The 17,825-nt window shown below is 47.6% G+C and overlaps 1 protein-coding gene across 2 annotated transcripts in view; it reads right to left on the bottom strand.

Moving 5' to 3' along the window:
- Positions 1-17,825, bottom strand: part of PYGB (glycogen phosphorylase B) — a 55,021-nt gene that overhangs the window by 14,862 nt on the left and 22,334 nt on the right. For both annotated transcript variants that reach the window (XM_027622799.2, XM_027622800.2), the window contains exons 3-10: positions 13,449-13,527; positions 10,579-10,682; positions 6,503-6,634; positions 4,555-4,666; positions 4,081-4,163; positions 2,836-2,979; positions 2,143-2,235; positions 602-748 (exon numbers count right to left, since the gene is read on the bottom strand). In XM_027622799.2, coding sequence (XP_027478600.1) covers positions 602-748; positions 2,143-2,235; positions 2,836-2,979; positions 4,081-4,163; positions 4,555-4,666; positions 6,503-6,634; positions 10,579-10,682; positions 13,449-13,527 — 894 coding nt within the window. The remainder of the gene's footprint in view (positions 1-601; positions 749-2,142; positions 2,236-2,835; positions 2,980-4,080; positions 4,164-4,554; positions 4,667-6,502; positions 6,635-10,578; positions 10,683-13,448; positions 13,528-17,825) is intronic.

Consider the following 17,825-nt stretch of genomic DNA (forward strand, 5'->3'; position numbering starts at 1 on the left):
CCTTCGGCTCAGGTTGTGATCCTGGGGTCCTGGGATCGAGCCCAGTGTTGAGCCCCAGTCGGGCTCCACGCTCAATGGGGAGTCTGCTCCTCTCTCTCCCCCTCTGTCCCTCCCTCACTCGTGCTCTCTCTCAAATTAATAAAAAAATCTTAAAAAAAAAAAAAGAACTACAAACACATCTGGATTCTAAGTTGCCCTTTTCATGCACCATTCTCCTCTCTGCAGGTAACAAAGACAAATGCTGCTTTGTTTCCAAATCACCCAAATGCCACTATGATGTCCCAGGACAAAGACATTTCAGGAACAGACACATCTGAGCCCCACTCAGGAATGGGAATGTTTTAAAAAGACCTGAATTTATGACTCCCACATACACTGCAGAGCTCTAGGTGTGGGGACTAGGCATCACTTCTGCCGGGTGACAGCCACTGGACCCCAAAGTCCTCTGCTAGGCAGAGGCTATTCAAGAAATCAGGCACCTGTTCCAGGCCAGATGATTCCATGTGGAGGACAGGAGGGCCCTCCACCTCTATCCCTGATCACGACAAGAGGGGTGGTCATACAGCACCCCCAAGCTCCCACCCACATCCCTGCTGCTCACATCCAGGTGCCTCTGGTTGATGGCATAGATGATCTCCAGGTGCCGTGGCAGGAGCTTCTCAAACATGGACACAGGCCAGCGCTCTAAGGCCTCGGGTAACACGGTGTGGTTGGTGTATGCACAGGTCTTCTTTGTGATTTCCCAGGCCTAGAACATTCCAATGTGTTTTGTTTAGAAACAGTTCTTCTACCAGATGCCTAAGCAAGGGGCAAGTCCAGGATCAAAGGGAGATGCTCGGATCCCACCAGAAAGGGGCCCAGTCGGCTAGCTGTACATCTCTGCTCTCTGGGGCCTGTCTGGAACCTCAAAACCTACAAGTGAGCCCCATGCCCTCCACATTTCAGACATGACCACGTACATTCTACGTCCTGACAGAGCACACACACATATATGAGTAACGCTTACCTCACCACCTGGCATCATTCACTGACTCACTTTTCTTCTGTAAACTATTTTTTATTGGTGAACAAAGCAGAACACCAATTTTCTACTTTATTTCCACCCAACTGATCTCACACCTAGTCCAAGAACACTGAGAACCTGTGTGACCTCCCTCCACTGGACAGGAGCGGACGGGACCATGGGGCGGGGGGGGGGGGGGGGGGGGGGGGCGCGACCAGCCCCACCTGGAAGGGCACCCCAAACCAGAGAGGAGCTCTGGGTTCTACAAAACGATGTAAAAGTTGTTCTACAGTTTTACATGTTGATTTAAACTAGATTAAGAAAATCTATACAAGTATCTAGGACCAAATGAGTCAGAACAAACTTATAAAAATGTAAACAATGTGTTTCTTTATACTTAATACTTCTGGGGGTTTTGTCACAATTCTAAGATGAGAAAAATGTATGTGAGAAGCTCTAAGAAGTGTCAGGATCCTTTTCCTGTCTTCTAGAAAATTATTCTTGTGTGCCTTTGCACCATTGCCCCACCCATGGTGTCCTGGTCCCTTGGGAGAAACCCCAGACCCACTCCGGGAATGTCCTCCTCCCCACAGCTCTGTCTTCTCAGGTACAATGTCCCTTTCCCCCCAGGCGACAGGGGAAAGGCCGTCCTCAGCATCCTAGGGGCATTCAGTACTCACCACTGTTGTTGGGACAGGCCTGAAGGTGAAGGGGATACCATCACCCCATGTGCCCAGGTCTGCGGGGACACCGTCACCCCACGTGCCCAGGTCTGCGGGGACACCGTCACCCCACGTGCCCGTGACTGCGGGGACACCGTCACCCCACGTGCCCAGGTCTGCAGGGACACCGTCACCCCACGTGCCCGACTGTGGGGACACCGTCACCCCACGTGCCCAGGTCTGCGGGGACACCGTCACCCCACGTGCCCAGGTCTGCGGGGACACCGTCACCCCACATGCCCGTGACCGTGGGGACACCGTCACCCCACGTGCCTGACTGCGGGGACACCGTCACCCCACGTGCCCGTGACTGTGGGGACACCGTCACCCCACATGCCCGACTGTGGGGACACCGTCACCCCACATGCCCGACTGTGGGGACACCGTCACCCTGTGTCCCCAGCCTTCGGTGCTCACCTTGTCCCAGTCCACTTTCTCCACGTCCACCAGTATCCGCATGAGCTCAGGGATGGCAAGGGCTGGGTGGGTGTCGTTCAGCTGGATGGCAACCTGCAGTTTACACAGGGCAAACCCCCTCAACCCGCTTGCCTGATGGGTGCCAGCATGGTCAGTGTGTACAGAGTGCGGGTCCTCAGCCGCCCACCCCAAGGAGCCTGGTCCATAGGGCCGACAACGGGAGCTGGAGGCATGGCAGAGGTGCTGAGCCCAGCATGACAAGCAGCCAAGGAGCAGGGAGTACCGCAGGGCCACAGGGAGGGGCCAGGAAGACCCCATAGGCGGGCTCCTCAGCAGGACCTTCAGCCGCCTCCAAGGCCCTCCTCATGCTCTCCACAGCTCCCCGATCCAGGATGTTCCTCCCAACGAGGATATGTTGGCCTTATTTAAAATCACGGAACCCAGCCTGCCAAATGCATCACGATTTGCCCACGGGAACCTTTTACAGTTGTCCCTTGCTGCTCCTAAGGACGCCTTGTATGGCACTAGTCAGGGAGGAGGAGCCCAGCCCCCGATGACAAGGAGACCAGGATAAGGGAGGGCTGCTGTCCTGCCCATCCCCCTACCTACCCAAGGCCCAGCCTTGAAGAAGAAACCAAGCCTGGGAACGTCCTGCCTTTCTGCACTGGGTTCAAGACCCATCTACAAACCAACCTTGTCTGGGAACGTCTCGAAACAGGTTCTCACTGGGTCCCGGCAGCCGAACTTGGAGGACTTAAAGCGGCGAATGATGTCCTGGAGGGTGGCAGCCACCACAAAGTACTCCTGCTTCAGGCGGAGCTCCTTCCCCTCGAAGAACTGCAGACAGGGACAGTGCTAGCACCAACAGCAGCCAGTAGGGCCGCCGCAGGCCCTCGAGGGACCCCCCCCCCCAACCCAGGACCCAAGAAGGGCAGCAGGCCGAGGGATCCCGCTCGGGGGCTGCAGAGGCACACGTGTGCACTAGAATGGGAGCCTGTGGGGCCCAGCACAGTGCTGAAGCCTCTATCCCCACCACCCCGGGCCCCAGTCAGGTAACTGCAGCTCAGGGGCAGAGTCATTAGGTGACGATGGCCTACCCTGCATGTGATCTTCAGACAGGAAGGCAACCAGCACAGGGCCACACTGCCCTGTGTGAGGACACCAGGCATGCAGGTCTCGTTCCTTAACAGCCAGAGCCACTCAGAAGCAAAAGCTCCAAAGTGTCAGTGTTCGTGGCGGGGGAAGTGAGGACAGGGTGGGTTTGGCTGTGAGCCTCTCAGCACCAATGCCCTTTGCTACTAATGTGCACACACTACTCTGATTAAATAGAAAACACACAACCCACTCAGGCAAATTCCAAGGGCTCTTGTCTGGCAATAGTAACAAAGCCAGTGGACACTAAATTTGGTGGCAATGGAGACTGTGGTTGTGACTCCATCTAGTGGGTGGTGGCACATACTAAAAGCTTTTCAAACCATGACTGGCATATGTCTCAAGGCATCACTGACAAACAGGGACTGCTGTCCCCACTTGAGAAATGGGTCACACAACTCTCGGGGAAGCGGCATCACGTGGCAGAAGAGAAGCCGGCTGCATGTGAGGTCTGACAAGCTCGCACATCCCCCACACGTTGCCCTGCATGTGGCCCCCTAGAGAGTCAGCCTGGAGCCAGCCCTCAGACTGTAGACGTGTGAGAAGAGCCCACGAGCCTCCCGAAGCATCCCCTTAGGGAGAGGGCAAGGGGAAGATGCTAACAGGCGCACTTGGACTTGTGGGGCTTCATCAAGCATGCAGCGCCATCCTCACTCCAAGGAGCCACATGAGGGTCACTGGTGGCCACTTACGTGGTCTCACCTGAGAAGTGTGGTCCTTCTAGAGAGCCCCAGCCTCCCCATGCACTTTCCTAGCAGATGAGAACCAACCATGTGAGCTACTCACATTATCATTTGGATAGAGGACTCTGGAGATGTTCTCGGCCAGGTTCCTGTCCAGGACTGCCTCGATGTAGCCACCCACATTAACTGTGTGCAGAGATGGTAAGGTCAGGACCCGTGTGCCTTTCCTTGACTCCTCATGTGCCCTCTGCCCACAATTTCTCCCTCACTTCCCTGAACCATGTGAGGGGCATTCCTAAACAAGAGATGCCCCCAGAGCCACGGTTTCACTGCGCCCTCACACACCCTATAGGGCCCCAGGCCCCTTGCTCCTTCCTGAAGGTGCAGGGTCCCAGGAGCACTGGCTTTGCCTGTGGGTGCTCCCTGGGAGGCCCCAGTGCTCTAAGGAGCCTGCCCTCTGCCCTCCGCAGAGGGAGCCTTGTGGTCTCTGCAGCAGGGACAGTGCAGACAGGACAGGAGCTGCACGGGGCAAGTTTGGGGGAAGCCACCCAAAAGAGACAAGAGGGGCAGAACGCACAGTCATGGAGCTTGAAGTCGTTGGGTGCCTTGGCGGACCACAGCCTCATAGTGTTGACGGTGTTGTTCCTGTAGCCAGGCACCGGGGTGTCGTAGGGCATGGCCAGCACCACCTGGCCAAGGAGAGATGGTCCGATCCAGTCAGCCAGAGACACAGTCCCTGGGCCCAGCCTCCTCATCCCACCAGCAACATTCTGCTGCCTGCTGGTGGCCAAACTGCTTGCCCTCTGGCTGTTCTCCTTTGGCCCCAGACGCCTGCCACTCGCCCTGTGCCAGGGCAGCCCAGGCCAGGAGCACCTGTGGTGGCCCCACAGGGAAGGTCCTGACCACACTCCTGAGGTCACATCTGTCTTCTCTAGATTTACCTCCTTCAACGTTGGCATTAAGAACTCTTCCCACTCAGCTGCTCAAGGGGCCACTGTGTCAACCTCGCTTATGCTGTTAGTGGCCACAGCTCCTGGGGCCCTTGTCCTCTGCCCTCCACACTGTCCCTCTTCTGGCTCGACCCTGCTTGTGCAATTCCAGGACTCAGCGAACTTCTCCACGGATGGCTTCTATTTCTGATTCTGTTTCCCAATGTCTGCAGAAGGCCTTGACCTCTAACCCTCAGAGAAACCAAACCAGCCCACACTCTACTCACAACAGAAAATGCAGGGCCTGCTCTCTACCCACAGAGCCTGCCAACCCCACCCCCCCACTCCCCTCTGTCCACAAGTATCTGCTTTTCTCTTAGCAAGAACGGGAAGATACGCACAAGCCTCAAGGTCACTTCCAACCCTCAGACCCTCCAATGGGGCTTTTCACACTCAGGCATGCCTGTGGGGTCTCATACAGGTTCCACTATGTGGCTTTAAGAGATGAAATCCACTCTTACAGCCAAAAGGACTGCATGATAGCATCGCTAGAGCCTCAGTATCGCCTTTCCCCTCCCCTCCCCTCCCCCCCCTTCCCTGCCTCCTGCTTCCCACAGCCTTGTCTAAGCCAGTGACAAGCCCTGCAAAGCATCCCTAACCACCCCTCCTTCCCTCTCCAGGGCCAGCCCTCCAGGTTAAGGCCCCCACCACACTCTTCCTGAAATGCCCCCATGGTCTCTGTGCTTCCCTACATACATGATATGCTCATCTTCTACAAGCACATGCACTGGGATAACTGACCCCTTCTCTGTTCTTTCAAATTAAATACAACTTATTATGGCATTTTAGGCCTCCATAACATGGCTCCAGCTAGCTTTAGCCTATGCACCCTGTTTAAAACTTATGCTGCAGAAAACCTGGTTTCCATGCCTGGCACTTCCCCAGTCTCCCGGGCTCACCTCCCCACATCCAGACGACTGAATCTTGTTCATTAGAGCTATGCCCCCATGAAGGCTCTCCTGCCTCCTCCCTCTGTACCCTAAGACCACCCAGATGTGCACTGTCATCCCCGAGCCTGGACTAGACTGTCCGTGCTCTTGTCCTGGTCCCCTTGTCAATGCCCGTGCCCTGTTCTGGGACATCCATCCAGCTTACCACACTGCCCAGGGCTCTGACGGCTCAGTAGTGGTGGGTGACACCTGGGAGACACCACTAAGGCCTGTGGTGTGTGCTGAGTGCATGCATCAAGCGCCTGCTCTCTGGACATGCTGGGGGGCTATCCATGTCCCCCAGGGAATCAGTGCCCTGCCCCTGCCACCACACTGTCCTGCTAGCCGTCCAACGCCGGCTGGTATCAACTCCGACACAAGCCCCTGTTAAAGTGCAAAGTCTGGGGCTTCCCACGGAGCCTTTTCTCACTGTCTGGGTGGCTCCCGACAACGTGTAAGAAGCAGGTGTATGAGGACAAAGCCTCCCAGGCTTTCACCTAGAGTCAGGTTGTCTGGGAAACAGCACATGTCCCACTCTCGAAGGGAAGCCGATGTGACAATGAACTGTGGCAGCCCCACAACTCCCCGGGGGTGCCGGGGTACCTACCTGGGTGTCCAGCCACTTGACGCCCTCCGGGCTATGCTCCACCCTCCCATAGAAGTGCACAGGCAGCATGTACTCTGGCCGGGCCTTCTCCCAGGGGTTGCCGTAGCGCAGCCAGTCATCGGCCTCCTCCACCTGGAAAGGGGCCAGCAGTGAGGGCAGCTCTTGCAGGGGGCGCTGGGGAGACAGGCCCTCAGCCCACACGGACCACACTGTCCAGACAGTACTGCCTGGAGCTGAAATAAACCACAGCCTGCCTACAGGGCAAAGATTTCCAGTTCTGGTCAAGGCCTCATGTTCAAAAATTAACGTTGGACCCTTAAAGAAACGAACTCCGAAAAATGCATTTAGGTAAAAAGACGTTAAGAATCACCCGAATGTAAGAATAAAAAGGAATGAAGTCCCACTGCGTGCTGCAACATGGGTGAACCTCACATACACGTGGAGTCAAAGAAGCTCCTGTAGTGTATGGTTCCATTCACAGAAAATGTCTAGAACAGCCAAACAGCAGGTAGATCAGTGGTTGTCAGGCACTAGGGTGTGACTGCAAATCCATGCGGGACTTTTTTGGGGGGTGATGGAAGTGTTCTGGAAATAGACAATGGTAATAGCTGTCTAACTTTGTAAATATATTAAAAACCACTTGGTATCTCAATAAAGTCATTAAAAAAAAAAAAAAAGAATCACTGGAGCCCATTGCTTGGAAAATGACACCACAAATTAGTGGGTACCAGAGACTGGGCTGCCTTTGCTGCAGGAGTGCCTGGATACACCACTGGAAGACACTGCTTTTCTGCTAGGCCTTCCATAAAGCAGCTTATTTTTCAAAAACTGCACCTAGTAGCATCCAAAATCAGTAAATACACAAAAAAGAATCCCACAAATAAAACTAAAAGTAGTCCCACAGATCTAACCATCTTTGAGTAGAAGCATTTGGTGGGGTTGCAATGGAATTAATTTGGTAAGCAGTGAATGAAGAATTATAAATTAAAATTCAGACGAAAGCCCTTCTTCAATTTTTTTAAAAAGGTCTATTTATTTATTTTAGAGAGGGAAAGAGAAAGCACACACACATGTAGTGGGAGGGGCAGAGGGAGAGAGAATCCTAAGCAGAGGCTGCACAAAGCTCAGAACCCAACTTGGGGCTCGATCTCACAACCATGAGATCACGACCAGAGCCAAAACCAAGAGTCGGACACTTAACTGACTGAGCCACCCAGGTGCCCCAGGTGCCCCTTTCTTCTTCAAATTTAACAAGCAACCCTAAGTACAGGCATACCTCAGAGATATTGCAGGTTTGACTCCAAACCACCGAAATAAGGCGAATATAGCAATAGAGTCAAATGAATATTTTGGTTTCCCAGTGCAAATGAAAGTTACATTTACATTACATTGTAGTCCTATTAAGTGTCCAACAGCATTATGTCTAAAAAACAGTACCTTGGGCATCTGGGTGGCTCAGTCATTAAGCGTCTGCCTTCGGCTCAGGTCATGGGGATCGAGTCCCGCATTGGGCTCCCTGCTCAGTGGGAAGCCAGCTTCTCCCTCTCCCACTCCCCCTGCTTGTGTTCCCTCTCTTGCTCTAATAAATAAAATATCTAAAAAATAAAAAAAAAAACAAAACAAAAACCCCACAATACCTTAATTAAGAAATATTGCTACAAAATGCCAACCATCATCTGAGCTTTCAGCAAGTTATAATCACTGATCACAGATCATGGGAACAATGTAATAATAAAGTTTGCAATATTATGAGAATTACCAACATGTGACAGACATAAAGTGAGCAAATGCTGTTGGAAATATGGGATCAACAAACTTGCTCGATGCAGAGTTGCCACAATCCTTCAAGTTATAAAAGATGCGGTAAGAGAAGCACAATAAATTGAAATGCAATAGAACAAGGTGTGCCTGTATGTTATCTTGAGGGTTTTTTTTTATTTTTATTCTTTAATTTTTATTTATTTTTTATAAAGTAAGCTCTATGCCCAATGTGGGGCTTGAACTCACCACCCCAAGATCAAGAGTCGCATGGTCTACCGACTGAGCCAGCCAGGCGCCTTGTTTTTTTGTTTTGTTTTTTTTTTTAATGGTTCTTACACAGAAGTAAAAAGTCAAGAAGAGTATCTGGTTGCAGTTTTAGGGAGGTGACGTGGATGAGGTTATTGCTTCAATATGTGTCTCTGCATCGTACTCCTGGCTGGGCTTTTTTGTCTGGTGCAGGCAGCTATTCATCATGGGACCAGCCCTGCCTTTTGATCTGGTGCCATGTCCTTGTACATCAGTGAGATTCTCCAACACCAAAGCCTGGCCATCTCCTGCAGAGTACATCCATGAATTGTTTGCAGAAGCAGCACCTCCTCGACTACGGTGGTGGTGGGGGGAGGCCTCCCAGGGGACCCCCATCTCTGCCCCCATGGCCAACAACACTGCTGTCTGACCACTGTCTGCATTTAATTCTGCTACAGCTAAACTCAATTAAAAACTGGCTCCCATGAAAACAGGGTGGGAGGAGGCTGAGTTTATAACTCACCTATCATTCCACAACTGTCTTTAAGCTGTTATGCAAGATGGCAAGAGGTGGAAGAACGAGAACACCAGAAGAAAGGAATGTCTGTGATCAAGCAAACAAAAAACAACACAAAAATACCTTCCTGCCTATAACCATAACACCAAGTAGGCAAGGAGGGGCCTCAGAGTTTCTGTCTTATGAATACACATTGCTTGAATGGGTCAAAGCACATGGGTGTACAAAGGCTGGGGTGCCTCTGATAGACACACACACATAAGGAACTCTGCATCAAATTACCCAGAATATACCAGGAGGAAAAGTGCAGTTCTAAGGTTGGAGAGAGTATGTCTACAAATTAAGCAGCAGATACAAATCTGTTTTAAGTTTTCTTTTACTGTTAGCCATACTTTTGTCAACTTTTTATTATGAGTGTTTTCAAACATACAGAAGTGTTAAAAGAATTGGCAGTAAACACTCACGCACCTTCAACTTAGGATCCATAACTGTTAACATGTTGCTATACTTGATTTATCACATATCCATCCATCAACCCATTCATTTCTTGATGCATTTCAAAGTCAGTTGCAGACATCTGTACACTTCTCCACGAACAGTTGGGCATGCACATCATTAAGTACAGTTCATCCTGTGTTTATGTTTTAGGTTAATACATATACAGCGCAATGTATAAACCTGAAGGATACACTTGAGTTCTGGCAATTGCACGTGCCTGTGACCCAAGCCCCATCAAGACACAGGAGCTTTCCATCACCCCAGTCTGTTCATGTTCTGTACTACTCTCCTGTTACAAACCTTTTAATCCCAACCACAGTCCTACTTTATATGTCACTTTTAGGCCCCAAATTATATTACATAAACTATTCTCCCATCAAGTGGAATAACTATGCCTTCCATTTTGAAGTCCTGAATGAGGGAAATGGTCCCCCTGCCCAGTGGAGGGCAATGAGGCTGCACTTTGAAATTAGACTCTTTCCACTGATGTGGTCTCGGCCACCTCAATTCACTGTGGTTTCATGCTTCAGAACCCAAGCCCATTCTCCCTCAGAGCCACGTTACTTTGCAGTCCGGCCTCTAACCCTCAGGACACTGTCCCGTCACTGGCATCAGGGAGTGAAGGCAGAAGGCGGGAACAAAACCTATGTTAACACTGTTTCTCCAACTACTGCGGGTCAATTGTCCCACTGAGGGTGAAGCAGAGGGGCCGCCTCTGCTTCACACTGAGGGACAACAGGGAACCAGCACACAGAATGTGGTGGCCTCAACCCCTGTGCTCCTGTAAGACCAGCTAGGCCCTGGGTCCCTCCCTGACAGGCTTTGCAGGCCCCTCGAAGTTGTGTGCGATGAGCTCACACAGATCAGCCTCTGGCAGCCCATAGAGAACTCTAAGGGAAGCACGGAGCTCACAGGATAGCCCTGACCTGTCACACCTCTGCTTTGCCCTGGACTGGCAGACAATCCCTCCAGAAAGGAGATCAACATAGAAAAGTGCCTGTTTTCTTGTGCGCATGAGAGCTGGAAACAAGTGAAGAAATGGAGTCTCACTCACCTGCCAGCCATTGACAATCTTCTGGTTAAAAATCCCAAACTCATAGCGGATTCCATAGCCATATGCTGCCAGGCCCAACGTGGCCATCGAGTCAAGAAAGCAGGCTGAAAATTCCAAACACAAAGCACTTCTTGGGATCAAAGACAATCAGCAGCTTCGAGGCCCACTGGAAGCAAAGCCTAGACACCCACGTTAAGTAGGCCCTGGGACACCAGCTTCTGGGTGCCAGACGGCAATTAAAGGCTGACCCGTAAGCTTCAGATTTCGTGAAAGGGAAATAGCCCCCCTCCCCATCCCTTCACCTTGAGAGCCGGGGGGGCCGGGCCAAGAGGGTGTTCAGCATGGGGGTGTGGGGAGGTGGCAAGGGCAGAAGTGAGGTACTCCACAGACAGCCCCATCTAACTTGGCATGCCTCTGAGCGCACAGTCCCCTGACTACGAGCTTTGTCTTAGAGCCTCATGCAGGCTGAAGGCCACAACAGCCCTACACATTCTACTTAAAATCCAAGTTGTTTGGACAGTAACACCACAAAATAGCTGTACACACCAGTGAAGAAGGCACAGGGATGGGGCTGGGAATGGATGGACATCTTGCCATCTATAAGGACTCAAACACCTAAGAGCCAAAGTTCCCCAAGGCCCCCAGGAAGGTGGCTGGAACAGCACGTCACCATAAGGAGCCTTTGTTCCAATCAAAATGTCTTGAAAAAAAACAAAACAAAACAATGTTTTAAAGATTTATTTATTTGATAAAGTGAGAGAGACCTGGGTTGGGGGAGGCAGAGGGAGAGACAGAGACAGAGACAGTATTAAGCAGACTCCTCGCTGAGCATGGAGCCAGATGCAGGGATTGATCGCATGACCCTGAGATCATGACCTGAGCCGAAATCAAGAGTCAGACACTTAACTGACTGAGCCACCTAGGCTCCCCCAAAAAAACCAATGTTTTAAAATAAAGGTCCAGAAGGCAGCCTTATTAAACTTCTAGATTAAAAAGAAAAAAAAGTCCATAAGAAACACCAGCAAATAAAATACTTGCTGAATTGAACAAACATGCCCAGACCAGTTATCAGACCTTGTGCTAAGGGGAAGGAATAAGAGTATCCACAAATACAAGATCTGGGCTCTTGTTTTGAAGAAATCATTCTCGCAGGAGGGACACAGGACATATCAAGTTACAACAGGCTGGGGGCTACCCACATGTACACGGGTGGGAGGAGTCCCAGAGGAGGTCACGCCAGTCCACGCACAGGGCCAGTGGTGCCGCAGGAGGAGGAAAGGAGACTAGGAAGTCGATAGGAACCAGACTGTGGAAGGCCTGCAGACGCCCTGAACCCCTGAAGGGAGCAGATGGTGGAAGACCAGGGATGGGACCACCCTGGCTGACAGTCACCAGCCTTGGGGTAGGAGAGGAGGTTAGGCAGCTGCCCTGAGCCGTGAAGGAGACCAAGGGGTCTGGAGCCTTCCTTGAGCTTGGTGAAATGGGTGCTGTTTTACTGACTGGGAAGATGGCTACGACCAGGAGAATGCTACTGAGGGTGAAGGGGGCTGCAGGGTGCTATGCCCTAGGGGCTTACGGCACATGGGAGGCCCCCTCGGGGCTGGCGCTCACTGCCGGAGGGGCGCCATGATTCCTTCTGTGGGGGAAGTAGGGTTCAGCTTCCTGTGTGGGATGATCTCATGGCATAATCTAAAGGAGAGCATTTGAGAGCAGGTGTAGGGGATGCACGGGCTTTTCCCCCCGCGAAGAGGTGGGGGCGGGGCAGGCCTTGCAGCTGTCCCCTTACACAGAGCCAGGTGCTGTTTCGTTTGGGAGAATCATATGCTGCTTTTGTAATTTCTGAAGAATTTAACTTCAGATTGGAAAACATAAACACATACACATACTCAGATACATTTTAGGGGGTTTGATTCCTTTACAAAATGACAACTCTCAAAAGGGGCAGTAATGCAAAGTGGTGGGGGCCTAAACCCACCCTCCTGTGCCCTCCACACCAGGGCAACATAAAACTTGACTTAATTCTGTTCCAGAAACACTGTGCCCAAGAGCCTTGAAGCACACAGCAAAATCAAATTTCACAGTGACAGTGATTTCCACTTCTAAGTTCTTGGTTTTTTTTTTTTTTTTAAGTTTATTTATTTAGTAATCTCTATACCCAGTGTGGGGCTCGAACTCACGACCCTGAGATCAAGAGCCGCATGTTCTTCCAACTGAGCCCACCAGGCATGCCTCCACTTCTAAGTCCTTCACTCAGCTCCCTTTGCCCTAAAAGGCTAGCAAAAATAACTCGAACAGGAAAAACAAAACAAAACTGGAAATGCTCTCAAACAGAATGGCCCAAGGGAGCAATATCCCAAAAGGAATGACTCTGCTATTTTGGGGCAATCTGTTTACTACAGTAAAGCAGGAATGGCTTGCCAGCGGGGTTGCATTCATAAATTGTGTGTGTGTGTGCACGTGTACATGTGTATGTACCTGGGTTTATGTGTGTGTGGATGTGTGCATGCATAGATATATTTGTGTGTGTGCATGTATGTGTGTTGCCTATGTGCATGCATGTGTGTGTGTATCCGTCTTTCTCCCAATTACTGGCTGTGGAAGGTGGTCAGTGTATTGGAAACCACCCCCCAGCGCCAGCTACCCAACACCGGCAAGCCTGGTCTTCATGATAATTAGGAAGTATCCTTGTGTGAAGGGAAACATAATGTTTTGCCTTTAATTCCACTTGGATGACACTCTCCCATCCACTCAGGCCAATTTACCCCGACAAACCGCTGTTGGGAGCACAGGTGACCTCACCCTCACCAGGTGCTCAGCGACCAGGGCACCATATCAGGAGAGACCATGCCCTAGTCAGATGGCGGGATTACCTGCCAGCCTCCCCAAGCCTCCGTTCCCGAGGCCAGCATCCTCTTCTATTTCCTCCAGTTCTTCCAAGTCCAACCCCAGCTGTGAATAAAAACAGAGGCAACACTTCAATAATACTTAATATCTTTGCACGCAACAGGTGGAAAGATATTAAGTCTTGTCAGTTTATATCAATCAAAGGTTAGAATTGGCTTTCTTTTAGACTTGAAAATCTAATATTAAAAATCTGGCGTTTAATCAATGCACGATGATGAAAGTTTCCAGGTATTTCAAAAGCTGCCAAACTATATAAGAATTAATAATCAAAATGAGGCTTGGTTTAACAGCCAAAGATATTTATTGCCAGGTTACTAACCTACGTAACCGTGAACAGATTATAAACACGTATCCTAAAAATGAAACCAGTGGTTTCAGTAATTCTCTAATTTCATATGGTCTCATGATATTTATGTGACTTATTTGTTTACTAATTATTTAACTGGCTATCTTTATTATTTGCCTCTCCGAAGTGGCCTCTTCTCTACACTTAGCTGTGGAGAATCTGTTCTGCCAGGCTTCAGGTCAGTTTCTGGGTTTTCACACAGTGAGGTGTATCTGTACGAAGTGAGCTTGGGGTTCTTCTGCTCTGCCATCTTCCCTAGGACTCAGATGTGACATCTTTTTAAACTAAAACCTAAAAGTATCTTTCCTGTGGCATCCCAACTGCATTCAAGCAATCTAGTGAAATGTTAAAAATCAGAAAGAAAGCAACAAAGTACCAACTTCTTCACCTGACTGGAAACCATCCCACAATGGTTTAGATGGATAACTGTTCCATTAATCTGACTTCAGTGTGTCAAACTTCACAAACGGCTCACACTAATTATCTTGATGAGTGTGTTTTAAACTTTTTGGCTTCAGGAGGACTTCAAGAGCTATTCTTTAATGGAATTGTATCTATCAGTATTTATTAAGTTAGAAATTTAAAATAGATTAATGTTTTTTAAGTATATATGAATTCATTTTAAACTAATAAACCCATTAATATTCACATAACACAATTTAATGAGTTTTTAAAACAAATAAATTTACTAAGAGTAGCAGTGTTTTACATTTTTACAAATCTCTTTAATAAATTTTCTGCTTTAGCATTCAATCTGCTGAGATATTACACATCATATAGCCTCTGAAAAACTTCACCACATAGTCGTGATAGAATAAAAATAAATAGTTCTGACCTAGCAGACCACTTGAAAAGGTCTCAGAGGCCCCAGGGATTTCTGGACCACATTTCAAGAATCTGATAAATTACGAAGGGTAAAAGCAAACTTGTGGAAAAATAAAAACATCAAGGTCATAAAAAGATGGTTTAGTGTCTATTAAGTAAATTGAATGGTATTAACACAAACAGTAATCTGATTCAGAGTAGTATTTCAAAATATTGACTTAATTCCCATAGCAATTTCAAGGAGCATGTTCCACCAAAAATATTTTGGGTATGTGGGGGAGGCAGGATTTACCCAGTAATACACACCGGCTCCAAGTTAAGAAACATGTTTAACTACATTTTCCAAATTTATCTGACTGTGGAACCTCTTATTCATGAAACATTTACTAAAGTCAAAGACCAGCACACTACATAAAGGCAGGCTAAGAGCAGATGTTTTGTTCTTTTCTGTTTTTACCTTGAATGTTGTAGGCACACCTCAGCCTAGGAAAGCAAATTTTGCCATGAATTTGAGAGTATTCAAAAGAGGCACAAATAGCTAACTGACAGAAAGTCTAAAATCTTGCTAAAGTGGGCTTCTGAGCTGAAGACAGAAAAAGAGCACGACAGAGCACCCTTAACCTGTTTTTTCTTTATTGAGATATAATTCACATCCCATATAAAATTTACCCTTTAAAGCGAACAATTCAATGGTTTTAGCATATTCACAAAGTTGTGCAACCACCACTAATTCCAGTACTTCACCGCACACAAAAATAAACCCCGTACTCACTGGCAATCATTCCCAGTTTCCCTATTCCCTCAGACCTTGGCAATCACTCTTCTACTTTCCGTCACTACAGACGTGCCTATTCTCGTCATTTCATATAAATGGAAACATACAAACATATGGCCTTTTGTATCTGGCTTCTTTCAATTAGAATAATGTTTTCAGGGTTGATCCATGTTGGAGCACACATCAGTACTGCTTATCACCGCTTAGCTTTCCATTGTATGACCACTCCACATTTTGTTTATCCATTTATCAGCTGAGGGATATTTAGGCTTGTTCCACTTTTGGGCTATTATGAATAATGCTGCTATGAACATTCATGTACAATTTTGTGTGTGGACATATGTTTTCATTTTTCCTGGAACTAAACCTTGGAGTGAAACTGCTGGTTTACATGGTAATTCTATGCTTAACTTTTTGAGTAACTGCCAAACTATTTTCCAAAGTGGGTCCACCATTTTACTTTCTCCCAGCAGTATATGAGGGTTCTAATTTCTCCACATCCTAGCCAACGCTTGTTCTCTGTCTTTACAATTATAGCCACTCAAGTGGGTGAGAAGCAGTAGCTCATGGTTTTGATTTGCATTCTCTGATGACTAATGATGCTGAGTACCCTTTCACATGCTTTTTGACCATTTGTATACCTTCTTTGGAAAATGTCAATTCAAGTGCTTTGCCCATATTTAAACTAGGCTTTTTGTTGTTGAGTTGTAAAAGTTCTTTTTTTTAAAAAAAGATTTTATTTATTTGAGAGATAGAGAGAGAGAGAAAGAGAGAGCAGGAGAGCACAAGCAGGGGGAAGTGGCAGAGGGAGAAGCAAGCTCCTCACTGAGCAGGGAACCTAACGTGGGACTAGAGCCCAGGACTCTTGGGATCATGACCTGAGCTGACGGCAGACCCTTAACCAACTGAGCCACCCAGGTGTCCCTATAAGAGTTCTTAATATTCTGGATATCAAATCCTCATCAGATTTATTATTTAAAATATTTTCTATTTGTCTTTTCACTTTCTTCATAACATCCTTTGATGCACAAAAGTTTTTACTCTTGTCTAATTTATTTTTCCTTTTCTTGCTTATGCTTTTGATGTCATTTTTAAAATAATCTACTGCCAAATCATGAAGAGTTACCCATATATATATTCTTCTTAGAGTTTTATGGTTTTAGCTCTTATATTTAGGTCTTTGATCCATTTTGACTTAATTTTTATATATAGTGTGAGATAGGGATCCAACTTCATTTATTTGCATGTAGACATCCAACTGTTCTAGCACCATTTATCAAAATATTTTTTCTCTATTGAGTGTTTTGGCACCCTTTTCTTTAAAAAGAAAAAAAGCACTTGACTATATAGGCTACCAAAAGCACAGGTGACAAAAGAAAAAAACTGGACTTCATAAAAATTAAAAACTATCAACGAAGTGACAAGGTAACCCAGGAAAAAGTTATTAGCAAATCATGTATCTGGTAAGGGATTAATATGCAGAATAGAGAACTCCTAAAACTCAACAATAGCAACAAAACAAACAGCTCAATTCAGAAATGGGCAAATGACCTGAACTGACACTTCTCCAGAGAAGATATTTAGATGGCCAATAAGCACATGAAAAGATGCTTAACATCACTCATCAGTAGATAAATAATATTAAAACCACAATGAGATACTATCTCCCTTAGAATGGCTACTATCAAAAAAGAAAGAAAAAGAACAAGTGTTGGTGAGGATGTGGAGAAATTAGAATTCTTGTACACTACTGGTAGGGAACTAAAATGGTGTCACCATTGTGGAAAACAGTATAATGTTTCCTCAAAAAGTTAAACATAGAATTCCCATATGATCCAACAATTCCACTTTTAGGTATATACCAAAAAGAATTAAAAGCAGCATCTTGGAGAGGTATTTGTATACTCACGTTCATAAAAGTATTATATTCACAGTAGTTAAAAGGCAGAAGCAATCAAAGTGTCTATAGACAGATGAATGGATAAACACAGTGTAGTATATTACATACAGCATATACATACATTCATAGAGCCTTAGAAAGGAAGGAGACTCGGGGTGCCTGGTTGGCTCAGTCATTAAGCGTCTGCCTTCGGCTCAGGGCCTGATCCCAGGGTCCTGGGATGGAGCCCCACCATCAGGCTTCTGGTTCCCTGCTCAGCGATAAGCCTGCTTCTCCCTCTCACATTCCCCCTGCTTGTGTTCCCTCTCTTGCTGTCTCTCTGTCAAATAAATAAAAAACTAGGGATACCAGTCAAATAGAGACTGCAGGACACTCTACAGGACAAACTTAGTTTCAACAAATAAACTGCAAGGCAGTTTAAAAAAGAGGAGAAGTCTATAGATTAAGAGAGACTTAACAGACATATCAACCAAATACAAATAAGTTTCTGAATAGAC

This window comes from Zalophus californianus, chromosome 8, assembly GCF_009762305.2.
Source record: "Zalophus californianus isolate mZalCal1 chromosome 8, mZalCal1.pri.v2, whole genome shotgun sequence".
NCBI classification, from domain to species: domain Eukaryota; kingdom Metazoa; phylum Chordata; class Mammalia; order Carnivora; family Otariidae; genus Zalophus; species Zalophus californianus.